This window comes from Telopea speciosissima, chromosome 6 (assembly GCF_018873765.1).
Source record: "Telopea speciosissima isolate NSW1024214 ecotype Mountain lineage chromosome 6, Tspe_v1, whole genome shotgun sequence".
In the NCBI taxonomy this organism is placed as follows: Eukaryota; Viridiplantae; Streptophyta; class Magnoliopsida; order Proteales; family Proteaceae; genus Telopea; species Telopea speciosissima.
In genome coordinates this window covers 51,341,246-51,368,071 of record NC_057921.1, presented here as the reverse complement: position 1 = coordinate 51,368,071, position 26,826 = coordinate 51,341,246, and the positions used below count along the sequence as shown (strand labels likewise).

At 39.8% G+C, this 26,826-nt stretch overlaps 2 protein-coding genes across 4 annotated transcripts in view; both read right to left on the bottom strand.

Annotated features, from left to right (window-relative positions):
- The window catches only part of LOC122666114 (autophagy protein 5), a 74,577-nt gene extending 57,731 nt beyond the window's left edge, over nt 1-16,846 (bottom strand). Inside the window, exon 1 of one of the 2 annotated variants that reach the window (XM_043862228.1) lies at nt 16,640-16,846. In XM_043862228.1, coding sequence (XP_043718163.1) covers nt 16,640-16,750 — 111 coding nt within the window. In that variant the 5' untranslated portion in view covers nt 16,751-16,846. The remainder of the gene's footprint in view (nt 1-16,639) is intronic. The other variant, XM_043862227.1, reaches the window with a different exon arrangement.
- A 2,031-nt stretch (nt 16,847-18,877) lies between these two features.
- LOC122664528 lies at nt 18,878-26,252 on the bottom strand. Of its 2 annotated transcripts, XM_043860379.1 has the most exons (7): nt 25,998-26,251; nt 25,644-25,742; nt 25,107-25,473; nt 24,605-24,739; nt 23,241-23,323; nt 19,325-19,430; nt 18,878-19,206 (listed from the first exon to the last, which is right to left on the bottom strand). In XM_043860379.1, exons 1-7 carry the CDS (start codon nt 26,138-26,140, stop codon nt 19,129-19,131), a joined length of 1,011 nt encoding a protein of 336 aa, XP_043716314.1. In that variant the 5' UTR covers nt 26,141-26,251; the 3' UTR covers nt 18,878-19,128. The 2 variants fall into 2 exon arrangements, with proteins under 2 accessions (XP_043716314.1, XP_043716315.1); XM_043860380.1 differs by lacking the exon at nt 18,878-19,206 and having other exon boundaries at nt 23,216-23,323; nt 25,998-26,252.
- Nucleotides 26,253-26,826: the final 574 nt, after the last annotated feature.

Genomic DNA, 26,826 nt, shown 5'->3' with positions numbered 1-26,826 from the left:
GAAAGGCACCATCCATATACTCCTTCCCATTATCTGACCGGAGAATCTTGACCTTGGCATCGAACTGCGTCTCAACCATCTTATGAAATAAAGTAAAACATGTGAAAACGTCACTTTTACTATGCATCAAATACACCCAAGTCGTCCAGCTGAAACAGTCAATGAAAGTGACAAACCATCGAAACCCAGAGCTTGAGGCACAACGGGCAGGGCGCCACACATCAGAATGTATCAAACCAAAAGGATGCAAGATTCTATTATCAGAAATTGAAAAAATGATCCTAGTTTGCTTTGCCAAAGTGCAAGCATCACAAGAAAAATTATGTTTATTACATCTTTTCGCTAAACTAAGACATAAATTCGACAAAACACCAATCGGAGGATTTCCCTAACGACAATGCCAATTATTCAATTCAAAAAGTGCAGAATCAAAATCAAAAGATACAGGCTGAGATGTCAAAGCTGCCCGGGAGCCGTCAAGCACGTACAGACCACCAACCACCTTACCACATGTAATCGTACTATCCGTTGCCAAGTCCTGAAATAAACAATGGGTTGTAAAAAAAGTTACCTTGCAGTTTAAATCCTTAATTATGCTACTAATGGAAAGCAAATTAGTAGTGAACTTCAGAACATGTAACACAGATGAAAGGGTAAGAGAGGAAGAACACTCCATAGATCCCTTTCCCGAGATAGGAGAAAGAGATCCATCAGCAACATGAACCTTACTCTGACCAGATAAAGGGAAATATGTGGAATAAAAAGAGGAGGAACCGGTCATATGGTCGGTTGCCCCTAAGTCAATTACCCAAGAATCGGGCATGACAGAGGTGCAGTTCCCACTAAATGAAATACCTGTGGAAGAAGGTGTATTGTGAGTAGTAGGCAAAGACAGAGCCGAGGCAGCCATGGAAGGAGATACAAATGCCGAAGAAGATGTGATGCAGAAGCCGAAACCATGATTAATTTGGCTGTTCTTTGATTTTTTCGTTGGAACCTTTTTATTTGTTTGTTCTTTTAGCCTAGGGTTAAAACAGTCTTTTTCATGGTTTATCTTCTTAGTTCCCCTCCACGATTTTAGAGGGATTAGTATTTTATTTTATTTGTTTTAGTTGTTTACACTTATACTCCTATTTAGAGTATAAGTCTATTCTATGTTTTATAATTAGGATTCAGATTAGGAATCCCAACTCCTAATCTGATTAGGATTGCTTTAGATTGATTATTTGTAAGGCCTTTAGGCCCCCCTTTATTATTATAAATAGTAGAATCGTGGGAGGCTCCCCACCTATTATGTTTGAAATTTTGTTTCTTCTTCTGCTGCCGCCATGATCGCTGCTTCTTCTCGTCTTGTGTGTCATATCAAGGCCCCTTGTGAGTAATATCAAGGGCTAGGGCTGGAGTAATCCGGCGACTCCTTGCATCTTGCGGATCGGGAGGTTCGTCTTCTTCTTCCTTCAAGTTCTTCAAGGTTGCTGCTGCTGAAATTCTGCAATTCCGAGAAGAGTTACAATTTCCTGCAACTTTATCATCTCTTCTTCTTACTTCCATCTAACCTAATCGACTTCCCCAAACCCTAGCTTCATCTACATTCATCACAGCCCTATTCCCTCATCGATTACACTCAAAACCTAACCACAGGTCCATCACAGTAACCCTCCCACTCGATCTCGTGCAGCCTCACCTATCCACTACAAACCCTAATTCCCTCCCTCAACATAAAAACCCAGAAACCCTAAGATCTGCCTAGGCCTAACCAGCCATCAAAACCCCACCAAAGTCCAGCCGAACCACCCCCTCTCTGCTAGGAAAACTCGACCTAAAGCCCAGCCCCTAAATCTGCTCCTAACCCTAGTTTCAGCTTAGATCCTAAATCTGGAAACCCAAAACCCTAACCCTAATATTTCTGAATTTCTATTTCTTATTCAAACCTCATTAAAACCTATTCTAATAGACTCCTAAAATTCTGCAGACCATTACCCAATAAAACCCTAACTCAATCTCCCATTCCTAACCCTAATTTTGCCGTAGTTACCCTAAACTGCCCATTCGGCCAACCCTAAAACAGAACCTGGTCCTAAGTGAGATTTATTTCACCTAGGCTACATTAAATTGGTATCAAAGCCATGGCTGAACATGGCAGCCCTGCTATGGATCCCACACGACCACCCCAACCTGATTCCCTTGCTGCAATCATGGCTATGCTGCAGAAGATCTCAACAGACCAGCAAGTTCTTGGTGATCGAATGACAACAATAGAACAAAGGCAAGCTGTGCCTCTTGTAAGCAACCCTCTATATGTAGAGGAAGACAGATTCCAAGTTCATTCTGAAGTACATGGAACTCTGGGAAGGGATGGATATCATAGAAGTCATCCCAGACGTCACAGGGACCATAGAGATCAGTCTAGACATGACCGAGACTACAGGGATCGACGTAGGTATGACAGAGATGACTACAGAGAAGACAGGGACAGAACTTCTGAAGCACCTCGAAGACCTAACTTTGAGGAATATTTGAGGTCCTACTTCACTGGAGATGAAGCTACTAACCGGCAGTTCGATACACGTAAGGTCAAGCTAGAATTGAAAGAGTATGATGGGCATGGTGATCCACAAAAATTCTATGACCGGCTTGCTGCCCTAGATGACTACTTTGATGGTATGATTTGCCGAAGACCGAAAGATGAGACCGCACGCACTAAACTAATTGGTTCTGCTTCGAGAATGGTGGCGCAAGGCGAGCGGGACATCGAACGTGAAGGTAAAGCACCTACCAACCGGGAGGATATGAAGTATGATTTGAAAGAGAAGTACTTACCAAGACACTACACCGCTCGGATGCAAGATCAATTCAACTCCCTTCGTCAAGGGAACATGACGTATCCGAGTACATGCAAAAGTTTGACTCTCTCTCATCTCGCACCGACACAATAGAAAGTGCTACTCGGATGTTGTCCCGATTCCGGTTGGGATTGAGATCCGACATCCTCGGGCTATTGGCGTTGTGGATGTTCGGACGTCAAGGATTGTTTTGAGAAGGCATTGAAGGTCAAGAATTATTGGTTGGGAATAGAGGATTTGATTCTTCCACTGAGGGTACTGTCAAAACTTTTTCAGCATTCAAGTCTACTACCACTAGTCACAATCGAACTGGAAATTCTACTGCTGGTCCTACTCGATCAGGCTACTCCACTGGTAGTTCTTCCCGTCCTCCACGTGCTGATTATAAAGGTAAAGTTTCCATGGACAGCAATGAACCCCACAAGTGTTTCCATTGCAATGAACTTGGGCACTATGCCAAAGATTGCCCACAAAAGCATAGACCTATTAATGTGGCTGCCAAGGCAGAGGAAACCTCTGAAGAGCACGATGAGCATGGCATATATGCACTACCCCCTGATAGTGATGAAGACTTAGACCGTCACCTTGAAGATCTAGATGGTGGTGCTCAAGGTGTCCATACAATTGCTCCAGTTCTCATGGATGATGTGGTTGATTGTGACAAGGTAATTGGGAACATTTCACAGGGAGACAGTATCAAGCAAGTTGCTGTTCTTGAAGAGGTGGGGCTGAATGAGAAGGTTATAAATATTGAAGACCCTTTGGAGGTTGAACACATTGATTTTGTGATGCCCCCTTGGTTCTTCAAAGAGAAGGCCCCACGACTTGAAGACCATATTCCCACTGTTATAACTTCAACAGAATTCTGCCAGGGAAGTGTTGAAGCTGCTGCCCACATGTTACTTCCTCCTCCTCATCACAAGGTTCGTGGACGAGTTTCTTCACACAAGCATGGTACGTGGACTCCCATTCATGAAGTCAACAAGCTCAGCCCCAAGTTGCCAGAGCGTTGCATGGATTTCACCCATTCATCGGAGATGAATGTTTCTAAGTCGGGGAGAGTTGATGCAGAAGCCGAAACCATGATTAATTTGGCTGTTCTTTGATTTTTTCGTTGGAACCTTTTTATTTGTTTGTTCTTTTAGCCTAGGGTTAAAACAGTCTTTTTCATGGTTTATCTTCTTAGTTCCCCTCCACGATTTTAGAGGGATTAGTATTTTATTTTATTTGTTTTAGTTGTTTACACTTATACTCCTATTTAGAGTATAAGTCTATTCTATGTTTTATAATTAGGATTCAGATTAGGAATCCCAACTCCTAATCTGATTAGGATTGCTTTAGATTGATTATTTGTAAGGCCTTTAGGCCCCCCTTTATTATTATAAATAGTAGAATCGTGGGAGGCTCCCCACCTATTATGTTTGAAATTTTGTTTCTTCTTCTTTGCTGCCGCCATGATCGCTGCTCTTCTCTCGTCTTGTGTGTCATATCAAGGCCCCTTGTGAGTAATATCAAGGGCTAGGGCTGGAGTAATCCGGCGACTCCTTGCATCTTGCAGATCGGGAGGTTCGTCTTCTTCTTCCTTCAAGTTCTTCAAGGTTGCTGCTGCTGAAATTCTGCAATTCCAGTAAGAGTTACAATTTCCTGCAACTTTATCATCTCTTCTTCTTACTTCCATCTAACCTAATCGACTTCCCCAAACCCTAGCTTCATCTACATTCATCACAGCCCTATTCCCTCATCAGATTACACTCAAAACCTAACCACAGGTCCATCACAGTAACCCTCCCACTCGATCTCAGTTGCAGCCTCACCTATCCACTACAAACCCTAATTCCCTCCCTCAACATAAAAACCCAGAAACCCTAAGATCTGCCTAGGCCTAACCAGCCATCAAAACCCCACCAAAGTCCAGCCGAACCACCCCCTCTCTGCTAGGAAAACTCGACCTAAAGCCCAGCCCCTAAATCTGCTCCTAACCCTAGTTTCAGCTTAGATCCTAAATCTGGAAACCCAAAACCCTAACCCTAATATTTCTGAATTTCTATTTCTTATTCAAACCTCATTAAAACCTATTCTAATAGACTCCTAAAATTCTGCAGACCATTACCCAATAAAACCCTAACTCAATCTCCCATTCCTAACCCTAATTTTGCCGTAGTTACCCTAAACTGCCCATTCGGCCAACCCTAAAACAGAACCTGGTCCTAAGTGAGATTTATTTCACCTAGGCTACATTAAGATGTGTCCAAACGAGTCACCATATCCCATAAATTTTGCAAATCCGCCATAACCTATGACAGAGAAGGATCAGGCTGGTCCTCAGTAGTTGCCTGATGAGCACGGGTGCTATTAGGCCGATTGGAACCACCCCTCCCACGCCCGTGAGTGCCTGCAGGGCGACCATGAAGCTTCCAACAGCGGTCCTTCGTATGCCATTCCTTCCCACAGTGATCGCATTTAATGGGAGGACGATCACCAGACGTCCGATCAGTATTAGCAGAACGAGAAGAGCCCCCACAGGAAGACTGTGAACCAGAAATAAGAGCCAAGCGCTCCTGAGTAACAGGGTGAACCATGGCTGTATGTCGACTGTCCTCAGCTGAAAGAATCGCATAGGCCTATTCAAGAGTTGGTAGAGGTTCGCGATTTAAAATATTCGACCGGATATGATCAAACTCAATATTCAGGTCAGCCAAGAAATCAAAGACACGTAAACCATCCTCCCACTTTCGGTAGGCCGTGGCGTCAACATCACTAGTTGCAGTGAAGGTGCCCAGAAAATTCAACTGCTGCCACATCGTACACATGGTATTGTAATACTGAGAAAGTCTCAACTCCAGCTATTTTGTAGAGTGGATTTTTTGACAGAGTTCACAGTATTGGGCAGCGTTCCCAACCTGAGAATAAGTATTTTTGGCTGTCTTCCATATTTTTGCAGCCGAATCAAGAATAAGGTATCACTCAGCAATTTCTTGGTCCATGGAATTAACTAGATACGACATCACCAAGAAATTAAAATTCATCCAACGACCCTATGCAGAACCAGCCTCAGTAGGCCTGACCGTGGTAATCGTGATGTAGCCAGATAGGCCACGGGAACCAATAGCAAACAAACATGATCGAGGCCACATAAGATAATTGCTGCCATTTAACTTGATGGTGTTCACCGGAAACGGTATAAAGTCATGTTGTGCCGAACCATCAGAACCAGAAAAGGCAGAAGTGATCTCTGAAACGTCAGGCATGTTGGCTGGAAAAAAAAATTCGCATAATCCAAAGACAAGGCCTCCAAAAAAAAATTAGATCATGAGGAAAAAAAAAAAGGACCCTCGGTGGGAGTCAACTCACCACCAAGGATGGGGAAAAATTAACGGCAAGGGGAGAGACCCTCTCACGAGAAAAAATGGAAAGGCGAGAGGCCTGCGGGTGTGGCGGTGGAGGCGGAAGGAGGTGGGAGGCCCTGCGGGGGCTGGCGGTGGTGGCGTAAGAGGGTGGGAGGCTGGCGGTGGTGGCTGTCCTTAGGTTAGAATCACGAAGAAGAAGAGAGAAAGAGAAAAAAAGGAAAAAAGGAAAGAATTTTCAATTCCCATATTCCGAAATATTTTTGTCTTCGATACCATGTGGCATCCCGTGAATACTGGCTTGAGTCAGAGTGACTACAGCCATCTTTATTTATAATAAAGAGAAGAACATTCTGGAATGAGTACAAGGACAGAAATACCCTTATGACTATTCTACCCCTGAACCCATATTACAACAAAAACCAAACAAGAGAGCCAGACACTGAACAGAGAAAGCTCAGAAAAGCAAAGGCAAACCAACAATTGTTCACTATTTTCTTAATCAATATGAATCCATGTTTTTACAGAAGAATGGCCAGCTGCCCGAATAACGTATATATCAAATCCTCATGTTACAGGGGGAAAAAAGCACATTACATAGAAAAGAAAACCAGAATTCCTGGGTAAAATATGTCTTCCTATGAATATTCCTCGGTATAATATTTAAAGTAGTCAACTTTCGGTATGGACATAAAGAATCATGTTCTTCCCGGCGAAGAAATGCACCTGATGAGAATAGGATTCCATGTGATGAAACAATTCTGAATTGAGAAAAAGTTATCCAAAGCTACCTCTTTGCCAGTGTACAGATTTTAGAGTCGTCTATATGTCATACATCTTGTGCTTGGAAACAGCCTCTCTTGCGAAGCAGGGGGTAAGGCTGCTTACATTTGCCCCTCCCAAACCCTGTAGTAGCGGGAGCCTTGTGCACTGGGTTGCTCTTTTTTAGGTCATACATCTTGTGGACGTCCCTCTCCAGTCCGTTGATCTTCTGAGGATCTGATCTTCTCGTCATCACCAACATGAAAGTTGACTTGTTGAAATAAATCCCATACACGATTTAAAATATTCTATGAGGAGAACTAACCTCTCTACAATTCCTCGCATCATTACCAAACAGCAATTTTGCCATAGCCCCTATGCAGAAGCTGAACACTCTTGCCTGCCAACCATCTTCAGTCGAAAAACCTAATTCCACCTCTCAAGCTGAAACATTTTCACTTTTCTCTTCCCCCAATTCCCTTCTCAAAAGATAACCTCAAGAGCTTCTCCATCTTGTTAGCAATAGACGATAGGACATGCAAGATAGGAAGCATACACATAAGTGTACTGTTTTTTTTTTTTTTTTAAAAAGAGAAGTAATAAAAATTATGCCTATATATCTTCTCTCTACCTTTCCAATAATTTCTCCGTTCTTTCTAGACTAGAATTCCGAATAGATGAAGAGCAAGAATTTATCCTACCAGGAATCCCTGACATCCTCCTCCGTTCCCCTCCCCCCACCCCCCCCCCCACACACACACACACAAAATGTGAGACCCATGTATGCCTCAATGTTGTGGGCTGTATCGGTTGTGGATTCGGACCAATCCCTTGACTCACCTATGGAAGATTCCAAAGAGCCAACTCAGTTAGCCATTATTGAGTCTGAAGAACCCAATGGGACCCCCACATAAGTTTTGCATGCGAGACATGTTGAGTGGAGCATATACAAAACCTCTCAATCTCTTAGGCCGGGTTTTAGGTAAGAATCCATTATTACATATATAGAACTAATGTCTTAATTGTGTATTATTGGCAGAAAACTAATTTTCTTCTGTGGGACCCACATCCCCGTGTGGACCGAGCTGCACGTGTGCTATCATGACCGGGTTCTCAATTATGTCATGGGACATTAATCCTAGGACTTAACTATAAGTCCTTATGGGTTAAATTGTCTTTTAATTAGTTTAGAGAATCACATTAACCAAACTGATTCTAACTTAACCAAACCAAACAACCCTTAAAATGACTAAGTATATAAACAACACTTAGCATTAGGATTTCATGTCCTACCAAATCAGAATCTGATTTCTGCTCTGGAGAAGATCTGGATTTTAGGTGCTGGAGAGAGAAAACCTGGGAAAGAGCTGGCCGGTCTTGACTGCTACTGTCTCCTCCTGCTGAATCTTACTCAGGTAGGCTGCAAAACCTTTGGTCTGGCCTGCTTCTCCCCTTTCTTTGGTTTCAGCTAGGTTATAATCCAAACCAATCCCAAAACCTAGAAGTTAGGCAATTTGGTGTTAAACCCCTCAAACCCAACATGCATTTGGGTTGATTCAACCCAATTGTGTTTCCCTTTAGCTCCCCTAAGCCAAATTGGGGTCTGGGGTCTATGCATGGTAAGATCCATGAAAATAAACCCCAAATCCAAGCACTGTTATGACCACCAGATGGAGGTGTAGCCCTCCAACCGGTCAACCGGTCCCAAGGGATAGCCTCCATCCTGTCCTCCCCTGTTGTGTTGGTTTTGCCCTATTTGGTTTGGGCTCTTTTGTGGTTTGTCTTATAACCTTCTACTGATACCATGTACTATTAAATAGGTTGTAGTCTCTATTTTGGTTGAGGTTTATCAAGAGTTGGAAGCTACTTTAGTTTGGATAATCATCCAACTCAAGGTGAGTGGAATTTGACTTTGTTTTGAAAGTGTTTATTTCCATTAATTTATGTTTATGCTTGCTGCACCTTGTTCATTCATCATATTAGCAGTTATGTTCATATATGTTTGTAGCTTTCCTTTTGCATTAGGTGTATACATGATGATTAGGTTACATTCCATATTGCATATGCATGTTATTTTGTGATCTATGAATGATGTGCTTGAGAGTTGACGATGGAACTGATTTACTCTACTATCTACCATCGAATCATATGACATCCATGTTAGAAATGCATATGGTTAGGCTATCATAAACACAATGCTACGACCGTTGCCAACAGGGGTGAGGTGTTGGATAACCCGTGGTAGGTTCAAAGGGATGATTCCGGAATGCCATTCATTGTCCTAAGTCCAAAGAGTATTTTCGAAATGGGGTAAATAGTAGGGTTAACATTGGGGGTTCGCTGGGGACCGATGTGTAATTCCGGTACCAGCGGGTCTCTACCGTAGCAAAGTGGTATTCTTAGGGTTCGATGCGTGATTCTAGAACTGAGGATATCATACCTGTTACAGTAGCATTTAAACCTCATGAGACTTAGATCAGTTGCTAGTTGCATCCTTAGACTTAAGCCATGCATCATGGACTATTTGCATCTGTTTGCATGTTTTCCCTCATTGTGGCTGCTTTGGATTTTCACACCGATGATGGTCGTGCAGTGCGGGAGTTTGAAGTACATGATGTTTCCTGTGTATGCGACGCGTGCACATTTCTGTGATGTAGCTTGACGAACTAGGCTATGTTCTTTTGTGTTTGTACATTATTTTTGTTATAGTAAAGTATATAGTGGCTTTTGTAGCCCTTTGGGCTTGTATTTACTTCTGAGAAGCTGTATAGTGTAAATGCAAGTCTTAAATCAATATATATATATATATATATATCAGTTTATCACTTAGATTCCTTTTATTACTGTTGTTATTATTATTTATTCTCTCTTCCGCTGCGTTTTGATTACTGTATTGTGTTAAATCTGTGAATGGGAGTACTGTACTTGTGATCCTAGTGGTTGGTTGGGTGTCGGTTGGCATCCAGTCACACCATGCCCTTACTAACCGGGCCGGAGTGTGACAAAAAATATCCCACTAAACGAATTTTTATGCAAATTAGCCCTTAACCATATCAAAGATTCAAATATCCTATAAATAACCCCCCTTCAAAAAAGGCAACTTGAGAACCTTTTTGCTCAGCAAAATATAAGCATCATCTGCATACTACAATGGAAACACCACTAAGTCCCATCATTCCATCCCCCTCTCTTGAAAGTAATTTGCTTACCACTTATGCTTTTACCGTTTTGCTTGTTTGCCCACTAAGACAGCCAAGTAGGGAACACATTGGGAACATAGTTGTTACCTAGGCAATGCCTTGGCATCCAGGCTCTTTCTTAGGTCCAAAGCAATAGCATGCCTTGTTGACAAGGTTTTAGGTCTCGGTTTCCCCCTTGGCTTCGCCAGACCACGAAACCAAGTTCTACCGAGATCTCAGCGAGTTGGTGTATTTTTCCCATCTTGACTCGGTGGTGGGTTTCGGTGGCCATATGGCCAAGATAGGTCCTGAAATTTGACATTCACCCTATTTTAACCTTTCTAAACACAATGGAAACATTAAATTCAAACCCAAAATGGTACTTTAACTTTGGACCCTAGGTTGGTAGTCTATGGCGTAGGTGAGCTCTACCCTAGGCTATTCCACACAATATTTAGAACACATATAATTAAAGTAGAGATGTAAAACAACTTAATTAAGCATTAGGAATTAAAAAAACATCAAACCATAAACCATTTAAGCATTAGGCATCATATTCATAATCATACATGGTGATGGTTTGACGGTTTGTTAATAATTGTTAGAAACTTGGAAAGAGACATAGATTAAACAAATACAAGTATAAGTGTGTAAGAAGTCCTACCATTTGAGAGCAGCTAGTACTAAAACGAGTGTCAAGCGAGATCATCGAAACAACCATGTTGTGGTTGTTGTTGAATCAAGCTTTGCTCTTCTTTTTACCTAAAACTGTTCTAGAGATGCAATGCAGCTCTCTCTCTTGATGTTGAAGCTTCAATCTTGAATCTCCAACCTTTAATCCTCAGTTGAGGTGAGATTTGCCACAAAAAAAAAGCACCAAAACCCTCACCCCCAAGTGTTTTTTCCTTCACAGCAGAGCGAGAGTGATGGAGAATCCACGAGGTATTCTTGCAGGATCGACTCTAGAGGACAACCAGATTAAGATCAGGCTGTGTAGGACCTTTGGGACTTGTATGGAGGTATGATTAAAGCTGGGATTGTGAGACAGGCTTAAGGGACTGACTACTGAGGGGAAAACAATTCTGAATTCAAAGAGGGGCTGCAAGCTAGGGAAGATGAAGAGTCACCTAGCCACGGTTTGGGTTTAAGGCTGTATGAAGGGAGGTTGAAGATGATGAGAATGGTTGAAGTTGAAGTCAAAAGAAAGAGGATAAACAAAATAAATAAAGATAACTTCGGCTGCTAGAGATCCACTAGAGCCCGATCTTAGGAGTCCACCTAGATCACCACCAAGGAGATCCACCTTGGATGTAAACACTGAGATCCACAATAAAATTTTCAAAGAGAGTTGTTTTTTTTTTTTCAAAATTCTGGGTTCTGAAACAGCAACCCACCATTTCATTATATAGCTTAGGAGGAGTCTTAATAGCCTCTTGGTTTACATCAAAAAGACTGTTGGAATTCCAAGATTAATTAGAATTCCCACACCTAGAAACTAAAACCCATACATAGATAATATAAACCCAATACATTGAACCCCACCCCCAAGAAAACTAGAGACTTGTTCCAAGACTTTGGAACTACAAACAAGGAAAATAATAAATCTGACTAGGATTATGAAAAGACATTTATCTACCTAGATATATGAAAATAAGCTACTACTAAGCGTAATCCCGTATGCCTTCCTTGAACCCACATTTTAGGCCCATTAAAGTGGCCCATTACAAAGAAAGCACATAGAATCAAAGCCCCAATGTATACATAACCCCGCCTAAGTCTTATTTCCAATAAAATAAGCCCATTATGTGACTTATCTGCACCAGAGAGAGGCGAGACAGAGACGAAATTCGAGTTGAGGTCGAAATCTCTCCAAGAGGGTGCCTTTTTATAGCTTGGTTTGGTCCCGAGTCCAACCAAGATCGAGATATATGTAGGACAAAACATGCAGATAAAGAGGCCAAAACACTGTGCATGTTACTGTTCACGTAAACAGTTCCTCAGCCCCTTATTTTGCCTTGGTGGAATATTATTAGAAGATCATATGGGGCCCAAGACCAGATCATGTAAAGACGTTTTAGAAGGGTCAACTTTGTCCATGTGTGGGGATTTAGAAGTTTAGTTTAGTTTCTAATTTCAGATTTAGAAAGTAGGCTTAAATTTCTATTTTTTATTAGACTTAGTAATGTAGTCCTAGAATAGGAATTAATCCCACTAGGAACCAAGTAGAACCAAGCTTAGGGTAAGCCTGCTGTTTAGGGCTGATTAGGGGCTGTTTTAGGGCAAAATTAGGGTTTAGGATGGGAATTTGGGAATGGGGTTTATAGGGTTTTAATCTGCAGGTTTAGAGGGTCATTATGGTATAAAAATATCTGGATTTGAATAAGTTTTAATTTCCTGCAGAAATTAGGGTTAGGTTTCGGGTTTTGTAAATAAGGTAAACAACTAAAATTATGGTTTAAAGTAGGATTTAGGGGCAGGGGTTAAGGTCGACTGTTAGAGGGGCTAGGGGGAAGATTCGGTTGCAATATGGAAGGTTTCTGATGGCTGAATGTGTCCCAGCAGAAAATTAGGGTTTTTAGGGTCAATGGAGAAGAGGGATCTTAGGGTTTGGATGGACAGAATGGGCAGCAGCTAGGGTCGAGTGGAGATGGTGATGAGGGGAAGTTATGGTCCAAATCTGATCAGATTCCAATGGAGGAGCAGATCTGAATCAGAGTTTAGAGTCTTCTAGGGTTTATGAAAATAGGACAGAAGAGAAAAGGAATTGATTGGGGAAGGGAAGAAAAGATAAACAGAAAATAATAAATTCAAACTCACTCTCGAATCCTCTAACAGCAGTATGAATGGTTGAAGGATGAAGCCACCTTCGAAGAAAGAAGATCCTCCCAGCCGTCACAGCGTAAGGAGTCAACCGGATTCCACCAGTCCCTTTCCACCTTGATAGAACCACAAGGATGCACACTCAACAGAGCAACACTCAACGGAGCAGGGCAACAACTATGGCAGCAAACAAAAACTTTTCATTAATCAAATTCGTGTTCAAGGCTTTGCCCCCTTACAACCTTATATAAAAGACTCAAAAATAGACTTTTACTCTAAAAAGGAAAGCCCTAACCCAATTCCTAACCTATTAGGTAACATAAACTGACTAGGAAACTAAAATAGACTCTAAATAGAGTCCTAATGACTTAAAAACAACTTAAACTACTTAAAATAAAGAAGATTCCCTACTAGCCAATAGGATATAAGAACCTCTTAGCCAATAGGATCACTTCACTTAAATTAGACCAATTGAACCAATTGGATGCAACCAATTTAAACCGGTTCAATTAAAAACATAAAAATAGACTAAATATTGGGCTAATCCCGTATGCAACCAATGTACCCCTCTTTTAGGCCCATAAAAGTGGCCTATTACATAGAAAATCCATGGGATCAAAGGCCCAACATACATATAACCCAACCCTAGACTTATTTCTAAAGAAATAAGCCCATTTCGGTGACGAATCTGCATCACTTAGTTTCTAATTTTGTTCCTTGCATGTTGGCTGAACTATAAAGCCTAGTTTCTATTTTCATTAGGTTTCGATTTTTAGTAGTTTCTATTTTCTCTTTTTTCTTGGGAAACAAGTATTGCTTCTATTTATTTGTAAGGCTGTTATAGCCATCCCCACGATTGACATAGTTGAATGAAAAAAAAAAAAACTTGCTTGCTGCAATTATGACTTCTTCTCAAGTTATGCGTGGAACTTAAAGGGCTAAAGGAGCTTTGCTGGGAGAGCTAAATCCACCTATCCTTTTACCTTCTATTTTCTTATCCCCTTCTTCCAACTGTCTTCTACACCCAATCGAGCCCTACTTCTACTGTGTTCTGTGACTTCTATTGTGAGCAAACAACTGCTGCTGAAGTCCAGAAGTGATCCACCAATCAACCTCTTGTCTGCTGCTGCTGATCATCACCAGAAGAAAAATCGAGGCTCACCTCTGCATATCTCTTTCTGCTCCTGCGATCCAGTCTTGCTGCTGCAACTTGGGAGGACTACAACTCAGTGATCCCTGATCAGAATTGGCTGAGTTTGGAGGGCTGAGCCCTGCCAAGGAGACCAACACTTGATCCCAGTTTGAGCTCTTTCTGCTGGCTGATTTGGTCTGTAGCTCCTACCTTCTAAATTTGGAGTTAACCTTCTAAATTGGTAATCTTCTTCTACCTTTGTTTCTAACCATTGGAATCAGCTCCTATTTGGAGGCTTACTCCATCCTACCAAGGGGCCTACACTCGACCTGAATTTGATCACCATCAAATGGTTGAATATCGAGATTCTGTCCACTTTCTAATTCTGATTGGTGCTAATTTGATATTTTGTTGCAACCTATTATCAATCCTACTGTAGAGTGGTTCTTAGCTGAACCTCTTCTACATTAATATACCACAAGATCTCGGAGAGATACTGAGATCTTGCACAAATCATGTATCGCCTACCATCTCGTCTCAAGACTTCACAAAACCGAGACATTTTCGAGATCTCGCTGAGATCTTGTACTATGCTTGTTGAAACTTCACGAGTTTACATTGAATTATGTTTATTGCTTTTTTTTATGACTATGCTTATATTATATCCAATACTTTGTTTATTATATGTTGGTTTTTTCATATTAGGTCATTACTAGCATAATTATATCATATGGCTTCTCTGTTGCATATTTACATAATTATATAATTATAATTATTATATTACATATAGTCATATACTGCACGTGTCACCTAGGCACCCCTCCAATGCCTTGGATCGCCAGTCACCTTGACAACTATTATTGAGAGCACTAGGCTAAATTTTGGAATGCCACGCACCCAGGCAGGACTTAGGGCAATCACCTATGCTAGGAACCTCCCCAAGCCCTTGGCTAGAGTCGATTGGGTGTTTCAAGGTTCAACAAAATTGCTAAGTTTCAGATCCTTATAAGAGGGAAAGGGGCATCCAAAGCAAGTAAATGGAATATTTGACGTGCAAAGTTTCAGAACCTTATAAGAGGACATCCAAAGCATGTAAATAGAATATTTAACGTATTTTTGTGAATTAAAGTGCACTTGTTGCTCTTCTTTACTGCTATTGCAATTGGTGCCCTTGAATTGAAGTGTTAGTTGTTGCTTGCAACAAAACCTAGGTAAGTTGAAGAATATCTAGTTTTTTGTCTCTTCTCATTTTCTTCTCTCTTCAGTTTTACGATTTTTACTTGACTGCTGCCCCAATCATTTATACATACAATTGGTCTTCTTTTCTATTTACCGTATTTTTGTGAATTAAAGTGCAATTGTTGCTCTTCATTACTGCTACTGCAATTGGTGCCATGAATTGAAGTGTTAGTTGTTGCTTGCAACAAAACCTAGGTGAGTTGAAGAATATCTAGTTTTTTGTCTCTTCTCATTTTCTTCTCTCTTCAGTTTTACGATTTTTACTTGACTGCTGCACCAATCATTTATACATACAATTGGTCTTCTTTTCTTTAGTAAACCAATACCAAATCTCACCTATAACCTGCACAACCAGACCCATAATCAGCTCCATCCAAACCCTATAAGCCCTTGTCAACTAAGTTGCATCAACGCCACAGTTATGCTTCATATACCTTACCTTTTTATGAAATTGTAATCTATTCATTTGCATCCTTCCACAAATATCCTACTGGAATTATAGGACTATTTAGTGATTGATTTCACTCTTGTGGGCTCATTGGTTGTGGGTTATATATTTCATCCTCATGTGCTCTTCTTCTTTGGGTATCCCAACCCCACATTATATCTGCTACTAGTATCCTATTAAGGTCACAACATGCCAATTAATTTAACACATAAGTAGGTTCAATTAGGATAATAATATTAACAAAATCCAATCAATGATCTGCTCTAATATAGGACAGTGATTCAGGCACCAAGCATAGTTCAAAAACTCATCTAGTTTCGGTGTCTCCACCAAGTCAAGACGACCAAAACCTTGAAATTTCAACGTTTCGTATAATGTTTCATCTTGGGGGTTCAAAATCAACGAAATATTCGACATTTCGACAAAAGTTCCCTGAGTTTTTTAACTATCCCCCTAAGGAAGCCCGAAATGAATATCCCCACAAGGCATCCTACCAATTCTAATCTTTAATCAACTAACAAAAATCGCCAATACAAAACAGTACTGTGCGGAACCAACTTCATCCCATAGTATCTAAAACAGCTCAAGCACCAACATTCAATAAACCCACGGGTCACAATAGCAACAAAGCTATGAAAACAGAAAACTAGTACTATGATCATAATCGGCTCTAAACCATAAAACACAGATAAATAAAATCATTTAACCTGCAACAGATGAAACAATAAATCTAAATTGCTATCAGTTGTTCCGCATAAAGATAAGATATATGCGACTTTAAAACAAGGACAACACCAAGCAAAGTGGTAAAGAGAGAAACAAAGAAAAAGGGTATTGATTGAAATTAGTGATCGATTCAAGGGTTTAATTACCAGTGCAGGAGGAGGAGGTGGGAGAGTGGTGACTTCGGATTCGTGGAGATGGATCTGCAGGGGAATCGCTCCTTCCCAAACGTGCTTCTGAGCTTGAGTTCCAAAATCCATGTGTTGATTTTCCTTCACTTCTCCCTTCGTCGCTCTGAATTGCTGTGCGATCGAAGAGAGAGGCTGTCTAGACTTTAATTCGATTCAAACTTCCATTGAAGAAGAATTAAGAAACAGTTGTGTTCCCATTTTAATTCATTTACTTGTCTACTTAAGATTTGCAAGTTGCGATTGAGTCTAACAGTAAGACTCAATCGGTATCGGTATCGGTATCTGTGTCGGTAACATCCTGACCAATCCTGTATCGGGTATTGGATCTAGGGGTAAAATCATTTTAAAAAAAAAAAACCCTCAATTTTAAAATGAAAGCAAAGGTAAAATTGACCGATCAAATCAATACTCGCAGATCAGAATTTTTTTTTTTTTTTTTTTTTTTTGTTAGATAGGTATGAATTTATTAGGATAAAACATGCAAGCTCATGGCGGGGAGAATGAACACATCTCTCGCAGATCAGATTGATATCGGTAGAAATAGATACTGATACCAATATCTCAATCCTTGGTCTTACTTACTTTAACATGGTCCTTTATGCAAACCAGGAAAAAAAAAATTTGATCTTTTGAATCCCTTGAAACCCCTCTTGTTACTACATGCACGTGGAGTGATGATGTGGCCAAAATATTAAAATAACCACATGGATGAAGACGTGACATTTTGTGGGTCTTTGATCTGTTTCCTAATTCCCTCGCCTTGGGTTCAAACAATTGAGCTCGTCTTCAAGGAGCCCAGTACGCCCAGGGAGCATCCAACTATTGTGTTGTGCCGCACACATCCCCAGGTGTGCGCCAAAATGTGTGCAGCACAGCCCCACCCTTGTATGCCCCCTGGGCGCTGAGCTCCTTGGAGAGGAGCCAGATCCGGGTTCAAATCATCTAACTTCTGTACGTACTGCGTTGAAGTGGCAAAAACATTCCCAATTCTGGAGTGGGGATCTTTAGAAAGATATTTTGCCCATTAAGTATACACAAAATAATGTTGATCCAGTTGGTCTTTCCCTTATTGTCCAACATCACATCCTAAACATCACTGATTCAGTGATACTACGTGGGACCACTCTAAAAAACTACAACATCTTTTAATTGGAACAACAATGGAGAACCACGTGGAATTTATAATAAATCAATACGAACCTTAAGGGGTTGGTATGAGTTATGGGGTTTATATTGACATTCTCTCTCCTCAAATAAAATGTAGATTCTTACTAAATGAATCCGTCTCCCACCCTATTATGATTGCAAATTTACTATTTTCTACTATAGCATCGTGAGAAACTGCTCTCCTATTATAAATGATAATGAAAGGAAAACAAAAAGAACTATGGAACACAATCAAACAATATCACAACTATCATGGGAAGGGATTAAGGTTTGTTTTGTTGTCGGTGGCAGGATGGTGGTTTGTATGGTTGCCAAAGAATACAAGGAATATAAGTGAAGTCAGATAAAAAATAAAATATAAAATTTTGTAATAATTAACCCCTGGGAAAAAGAACTCTATCCGGAAGTGTGGCCTATACCAGCACTCCCATGAGTCTATCTCTCTCCTCCCCACATGAAAAGACACATTTGCCCCCTTGTCTTGTGGAGGAGAGAGATAGACACATGGGAGGGCTTGTGAATGATTTCACATTCTTAGAAAATAAAAATAACTACTTTTATCATCCGAGAATACGAAATCAATTTAGAATGCATACCAAACACTGCATGAGATATATGCACCGTGGACTTTCAGGGTTATTCTTATCAATCTCCACAGGAAGCATGATATATACGTTAAGTGCTTCATGAAAAAGCTCTGTTTATTCCTTTCAAATGTTCTAAGATCGTAGTAATATACATCACAAATGAATGAGGAAATACAGAAATACAACAGATGATTAATTATCTAAAAACTGAAACCAAAAGGGGAAAGAAATCTAAAATGCAAAATTATAGGTGTACAACTACCTTCTGATAAAACCCATTGAGAATACCATAGTTTATATATTAAGTAGCTCTTGTTTTAGCATATAGTGTTCCAAGCTTGAAGCAGTGTCGAGGTGATAAACCAAATACAGCTTACCACGGAGAAATGAAATCCCCTGAAGCATTGGTAGAAACGAGTGAATGGTTCCTGAACTTGTGAGATTCAGGTCTGACTCCTTCACAGGGACCAAATCTTCCCCATTCAAGCTTGAACTCAGCTAGTTACCCAAATGTTTTAAAGTTAAAACCCAGATTGAATGCCAACACAATTAGTGATTCACCTGCTCAAAACAGTGGCTGGTGGGTTATCCAGGATAAACCACTCAACCTCCAAAAAATATATTAGCATTGTACACTTTGTTTTTGCTCGACATAAACAGTAAACTCATGGGATGACTAGTTCTGCTAGCTGTTTAAACCTTCCACCGCTCAAACTCATCTGTGCTCAACATGAAGGAACTGGCATTTCGATGCCCACCACCTCCATACTCCTGCATGGCAATTGCAAAATATGCTGTTATTCCTCACACTAACAGCTGAATATATCATTGTTTTTGCCTGGAACTATAACATATCTCGAAATTCACAAAAAGAAAAGGTGGGTATAACCTGTGAGATGGGTGTTGTGTCCTCTACATCCACACTCCTGAGACTTATTTTAAGTATCTGTTCATTTTCAAGCTCTGGAACTTTATAGACAACAGCTCCAATGCCCCTGAGAGGTCCCAGCTAGCAAAATGAGAAATGAAAGCACATGGAAGATGGATAATCTCAAAATTAATCCACAAGAGAGTACATGATGCAGTAAGAATAGCCTGTTCAAATTTTGCATGGGCAACTCATGAAAGTCAAAAATCTCGAACTTTGTCCAGATGTGGAATCCAGAATTTGATACTCCAGCTGGAATATCAAATACTTAAAAACCAAGCCAATTGGAACACTGAAACTAATTTTCCTGGTCCATCTACACTATCCTTGGTGGATTCCATGAATATATGGCATTAAAAAGTTATAATTTTTAGATCATGTATGATGAATCAATTTCGTATGTCTGACCTATCAAATGAGGACATCAACTCCCAAATTTTATCTGTGAGACTTGGGCATTAAATTTGCAAACTATTGGACAACAACAACGCAGAACACTGACTACTAATCAAGTGCTTATAATCAAATGTAAGTTCTTTATGATAGAGTAACAACTCGTTTGTTACAAGATAAGTCATCCACGTCACAAGTGGAATCCTCAAAGGATACAAACTCTAAAGGATTATCTCTGGATAACTCCTAAAGTATAGCTACAGCTCTTGTACTTATCTTTATTTGAGTAATCCTCAAGTTACGTACAATGTAAACTTCAAGTATAAATATACATCCTCACATACCAAAACGGTAATGAGAATTTCAGATCATATCAATCTCTTTCACTTTATCACATAGGAAAAAGTACTTACGAAACTTTAGGTTCAAGACCGTGACGTTACAAAACAACCAATCACCTCAAACTCCAGTGTGAAATTATTTTCTAGCAAACTTGGATAAGCCTGGAAATGCGATCTCAAAGTTCAGGCACTATGTACACATTTCTCTTTTCTTCTTTTGTGGGTTAGGTTACAGAGCTATTAAGCTAATGAATGATCATATTGGTAAGCTTCAAATCATTATAACAGGAAGTCGAGAGATTAACAAGGAAAGCAATCAAAGCCATGGCAGGTTATTAAAATATATAAAGTTTGCAAAGTTCAGACTTTTCTTGACGTCAAGATATTATGTATCTGCGTTGGTGACATTACACTGTCAAGTCTTTATTGATCTAGATCTCTCTCAGTTTTCCGATGAACCCTGCGCAGATTGTTGAAAAACTGTGTATCATCCCTCATCACTTATTTCCCGATGAACCTGATGAGGAAAGAGACAGTCGTCCATCATTTAGGCTGTGCTTGGTTTCTTTTTCATAAAGGAAAGAAAAAAACATTTTATTCACAATGTGTTTGGTTGATAGGGAAAAGACATGGAAAAAAGGCATTACTGTTATTTGGTTTTGGTTATTCTGAGAAAAAGCTTCGATAGAATGATTACCTTTTACATTTTCAAGTATTTACACTATAAACCTAGGGTAAGGCAAATCAGACATGCATGGTATAGCTTATCAAATACACAGACAACTGAAATCAAAGGCATCTAGGAGATCTACACACATCTGACAGAAACAACTTCAAGTGGTGTTTTGCACACATTCAGCATTCAGAAAAGACAAGTTAATTAGCTGGGAGAAAACCGACATGCTGCTCCCTCTGTCCCGCAAAGACAGTCCTCCTTATGCTTTTTGGCTGTCGAAAATTCTTTGTCCATGTCTGAATTAAGCAATGAGTTTTTGTTAAGTTAAATAAATAATCGAAGAGCAATATTGAGAAGTCAAAGAGTTTTGAATGCTTTATCCACTCCTCCTTAAACCTTGGATTTTTTTCAAAGCAGACAGTCATTGCAGTAGAGGGAGTATTTCCTTTTTCAAAACTCCTCAGGATCTGCCTTTCCCTAACAGTTCGAGCTTTTAGGTGAAACGGTAGTAAACATGGTATTAGAGCAAGGAGGTCAAGTGTTAGACTCCTAAGAAGTGCATCCGAAGAGTTTTCCCGACATTTCTTCTCCCTTGGTGCCATGCGAAGGAAATGCCGTGTGAGTTCTACGTGCAAGGACCATGAGATCTTGGCCTGAACGTGCGGAGGAATGTTAATGTATACAGTTACGCTGCCCTTCCCTAACAGTTCGAGCTTTTAGGTGAAAGGGTAGCGACCAATAAATTTACGCTGCCCTTCCCTGACAGTTCGAACTTTTAGGTGAAAGGATAGCGACCAATAAACACACATACACGCGCGCACACACACACACACACACAGACCATTCATGAAAACAGGTCTAGCTTTAGGAAGGTTGGGATGAAACCCTAATCCATTTCTCTATATTCTAATTTAGAATTCCTTCTAACTAAAGTAAACTAGTAACTATAGTATTATTTCTTCTAATTGAGAGCCTAACTAGTAACTAGCTTGATACTTCTCCAACCCAATAGTGATCCCTTTCAACATCTGGTATACATTAGCCCAGTAACTACAGATATGTAGTCTTTGTTGGGAGTGGCCCAAAATGCCCTGCCCAGATCCCGGCTCCGGTGAGGGAGCGACGCGCGCTGGCTGGTGTGCAATAAGGAATTAAAGTTGCACATTCCCTTACAAGGCGTCTTTTGAGGGATTGGCAAGCGCTTAATCCTACAGTCTTGAGTCTCTTGACTACGGGACTCTAAGGTATTCATTAATTCCTCTTCAATAGGGAAGGCTGGTACCAATGTCCAAGAAAGTGAAAACGGCTAGAATACTGGAGCTTTGCAAGAGGATTTGGAGGAAAGGAAAAGCATAAGAAGAAGAAACCAAAAAAATCAAGATTAAGAAATTACTTTTTCTGGTTTCAAACAAAAGAAATCAGTTCATAATCATTAGACAACTTAGAGCATGTTTGAGAGAGAGAGAGAGAGAGATCAATAAGACAAGGATGAGAGATTTCACATTTTAAAAAATCTGGCCTTATCTTGGATCAATTGCTGGTGATAAAGAGATCATTGGAGAGGCAAAAAAAACAGTCATAGAAGAAGAGGAAACTGTCTCTAATTTCATCCAGGTTAGAGAGGATGCCCCTCGACTTTTGGTGGACTTAAAATAAGAGATCCCAGAAAGTGGATAATATTCTCTCTATTTTTCTGAAGAAATGCAACCAAAAGCTAACTTTTTTTGTTTTCATCTGATTCCCTTTCCCGCAATGCTTAGGGATGCAACCACACACATCTTCACTCATCCATCGGCAGAAAACAAATTGACATTTACTGCAAGCATGGCTGTATGTCTAAATACAGAATAAATAAAAAAATCACTTTGTAAGAAATACAAGGGACCATTTGTAGATCATGACAAGCCTTCAGACAGTAAACATGGCACGGTGAAACAGAAGGTGGAGGGGAGGGCTTGTCAATGATTAGCATCAGTACCCAAGGCCTTAAGATCAATCTAGTACTTTAAGCCATCCTATCTATTACAGGTTGGAAGGTCAGAAATATGGCAGAAAGTCAAGGAAAAGAAAGAGATCTATAATTGCCCAATGGATTTTGACTTATATATCACATGTAAACACCAGCTGTGTGTTACCATACCTGTGTTTAACTATCAATAGAATCTACTTTACAGTTGCTTGAATTGTTTGATTAAACATACCATTGTTACAGAAGGTATAACAAAGAAATATTACAGTAAGAGGAAATGTAATGTTTGAGAATTGTATCAGAGATAACAGGGGCTAAATGGCAGGTAGCTAACAAAAGCAGCAATAATATTTCCCCCAAGTGGAGGACAAAAGCAGGAATCTGGGTGCAGGTAAAAGGGGCTTAAGAAGAAATGTTATCAGGGAAAGAGAACTGCCTTAACCAAGTAAGCAATATTGTAAACAGAAACTCACAAATCATGCAAATGAGATACTCAACCTCAATTTTATGCTACGGCTCTTGTTAGCTAGCTGGTGCCCAAGCTCACTCCGGAATTCTGAAATAGCATCAGCATTGACAGCCTACACAAAAGAAGAGAACCAGACAAAGTGACAATGTAGGAATCTGTAAGGCCTATCACAAGGGATGCAAGTACCATAGCATGTTGGACTAGAATATTCTTAATGCATATGAGAGTTAATAATGGATTAGATCAAGGATAATATAATAAACTCTCTCTATGCTTATCTGAAGCAAGATGCAGTGACAATAACTCTGCTCTAAAAGCATCTCTGGCTCACTTCAAGAGTAAAAGTATAGTGTCACAGTAGATCAATGAGCATTAAGCATCAAAAGAAAGGAATGGTTAGAGCTAGGGGTGGCAGAAAGTATCGCCACCACCCATAAAATTTTGATTTCCAATATATACTTATAATGTTATGTAAGAAGCAAATTCATTGGGCTTGAATTGCAAACCACTTCCCTCAACTCTTACTACAAGAGATCATTGTGGATCCACTAATCACTACACCTTGTTGACTATCTAAACATAAAAAATAAAAAAAGGAAAAAAGTTTCCTAGTAGGACACATCTGGAGAGGTTTCCCATACAGACACCCACTAGTTCTACCGCCTGGAAGGATTATGTGGCAATTTCAACCATTGGATACGAGGATCTGGATTGACCACGTGTAAAATTCAGACTCAAATTCAATCATTATACCTCCCATTTATCGTCTACGTATGTTCATGCACCCTCTCAATAGTCCTGAATTTTCAATGCTTTATTTCACCATTTGGCATACTCTTTTAATGTGAAACTTGAGATGTGAGTAGGGGATGCTGAGGTCTACCTGTCCACAAAATTTCAGCCCCATTGGACATGACATGTAGCAGCACTAGTGCAGCCCAAATATCTGCTACATGGCAGCTAGGATGAGGCTCAAATTTTGTGAACAAGTAGACCCCAGGTGCCCTGCTCACATGTAACATTTCAGCCCAAACAGAGTTTGCTACATGCGAAAATAAAGCTTTAAAAATCCACAACTACCAAGCAGGTGGACAATAATGCATGAACTACAAAGAGGTGCATTCCAAATTCCAATAAATGGGAGGGTATTGCATTAGGCTCTGAATATGTCATGTGGTTAGTCCAGATCATGTCTGCTATATCCAACAGTCAAAATTGATGCGTCATCACTACACTTGTCATAATGAGGTGGACTATGCGCGAAGACCTGCCTGTTTGGGTGGCGCAAAAGTCAATTTGCCTAATAATAATATGTAAACTTATATTTGTCCCTGGAAAAAGAGCTTAAACATCCTAAGACTGCAAGTAAAAGAAAATTGGAACAGGAATTTACCAGGCAATGTCCAAATAATCCAACACCAAGTGCAATTTCATACGACATCTCAAGAGCTTCATCTATTAACTTTTGTTTCTGTGATAAGCTAGTCATGCCTTGATTGATTACAGACTGAGGATCCAATTCCAGCAACTGGTAAATTTTAAAACTCATATCAGCATTAGACTAAAGGAGAAAACATGCTAAACCAGAAAGATATAAAAAGGGTAATCTGGCAATGATTAAAAAACTATGCAGTTTAGTTGGGAAAAAAATGCATCACGGGAATTAAAAAACATGGGGAAAGGAAAATAAGATCTGATGGAAAAATTTTGTTGACCTACTTCTGACCTTTAGGAGTAAATAACGATTAAAAAATCATGAAAGAAGTGACATTTTTACATAATGCAGTGGAGCAGTGAATGTCAGATTGTTTCTATCATTAACCATCAGCAACTTTAAAAAACTATATTGAAAAAAAAAATAGAGATAAGATAAATAAATAAATAAATGTTTTTACCTGCTCAAACAAAGCAGGATTTGATCGGACACTGAATTCAATATTCAAGTCTTTCAACCCACTACTGAAGGCTTTACTATCTGGAAGCTCCCATCTCCATAGATCCCCATCTTCAATATATTTGAAGAGCCGATTGACCTTCTCAATTTTACTTTCAGGTACCAAATTGTTCTCAACACTATTGTCAACCCCACCAACTGTGTCTGAATTTTTATTGCAATTCTCTCCAAGCTTCTCCTTAAAGTAATCATAAGAAATGGTGGCCCCACTCCTCTTCATATCTATTACCTTAATCACATTCTCACTACCAAGAGAATTCCCACCTAACATCTCAAGTGCAGTCTTATGATGATCTAAAATTACAACTCTGCTTACAAAAGAATGAACTAATGGAAATTAGAAAAGTCAATGCCTCCCCTAAAAATAACAACAAAATTCTAAATTGTGTCCATTTCAATACATCAGATGCATCATATTTTAAACTAAAAACATGTAAAGAAATATATGTGTGAATAAACAGAGAGGGAGAATCCAAACCTCTCAACTTTAGAAGAGATATCCCTAACGAAACCAGAAGGACCCACAAAGTCTAAGAGGTAAACTTCATTAAATTCATCTACAGGAAGATCTTCTGCCCTGAAAAAAAAAAGGGGGAGGGGGGGGAACAATTTCGAACCTAATAAGATTAAACCAGTTCATCACATCATACAAGATTATCCACAACAAACTCAAACTCATACGAAAAAAAATAGTTTCTCCAAAATATTCAATCAAACAATCAATGTCAAAACCCTACGGATTAACTCAATCAGAGCTGAAAATTTAAGAAACATAACCAACTGCAGCAACAACAGAGATAAGAAAGGAAAACCCAGAGAAGGATTTAGTGACCTGATGGGATCATAGACAGTGTTGGGGAAGAAAACTGCGGGATGAGATGTAGCAGAGAAGAAGAGATGAGCAGCGAGAGCTGCAAATGCGCCGTCTGGGCAAGGGTAGTGGTAAAGCACTGCAGCTCTCTTCAGAGCTTTCATGGTAGAATAAAGTGTTGTACAGGTGAAAACCGTAAAGGGTGTTAATGGAAATTGACGGCTTCTCAGTTTCTCTCTTGGGTTCAGTCTAGTGGTTGCAGCCTTGCAGGTGGAATGAAGTTTCGTAAAATTGAGAACATGTGTGAGGTGTCACAATCAAAATTGAATTGGGAAAAACTAGTACGTCCGTAGATCTTTTGCTATAATAGAATAATCAATTCCGAATCCTAGAAGAACTTGGACTAAAATCCGTAGAAAAAAATTCCTGTGTGTAAACTTGTTAAGTGGACACATAAAACGGCTAATTTCGCTCTCCAGCCTCAACCTACTTGCCACGTAAGCCTCGCCTCCTTTTTAAGGAAAGAGGTTACTAGAAAACGGAACTATCGAACTAGAGCAAAGTACAAAACAAATCTTTATTTTTTGGGTAAATTGATAACCATGTGTTCAGCCAGTAGCTTTAGATACACAAAGTATGTGAGGCCAATGAATGGAATTTAGCCAATCTGTCATATACATGATAGGTAAGAAGGCCTCGGCATCTGCAATACTGTTCAGAGCTCATGGAATACAAAAGAAAAAAATTAATGCAAAATAAGCACATTGATGTCTAATGTCATTGATTAGCATTGCCACCTCCAATGGCGGGAACCAATTAGCAGTGTAAAGCAAATCAATGATCTCCTTAC

Excerpts from the sequence above, each read along its gene's own strand:
- LOC122664528 (XM_043860379.1), bottom strand. The coding sequence starts at position 26,140 with ATGAAAGCTCTGAAGAGAGCTGCAGTGCTTTACCACTACCCTTGCCCA. Across the intron at positions 25,474-25,643 it reads ATCTCTTCTAAAGTTGAGAG|AGTTGTAATTTTAGATCATC; the intron begins GTTTGGATTCTC and ends TTTTGTAAGCAG. Across the intron at positions 19,207-19,324 it reads ACACAACACCCATCTCACAG|GAGTATGGAGGTGGTGGGCA; the intron begins GTTATACCCACC and ends ATTGCCATGCAG.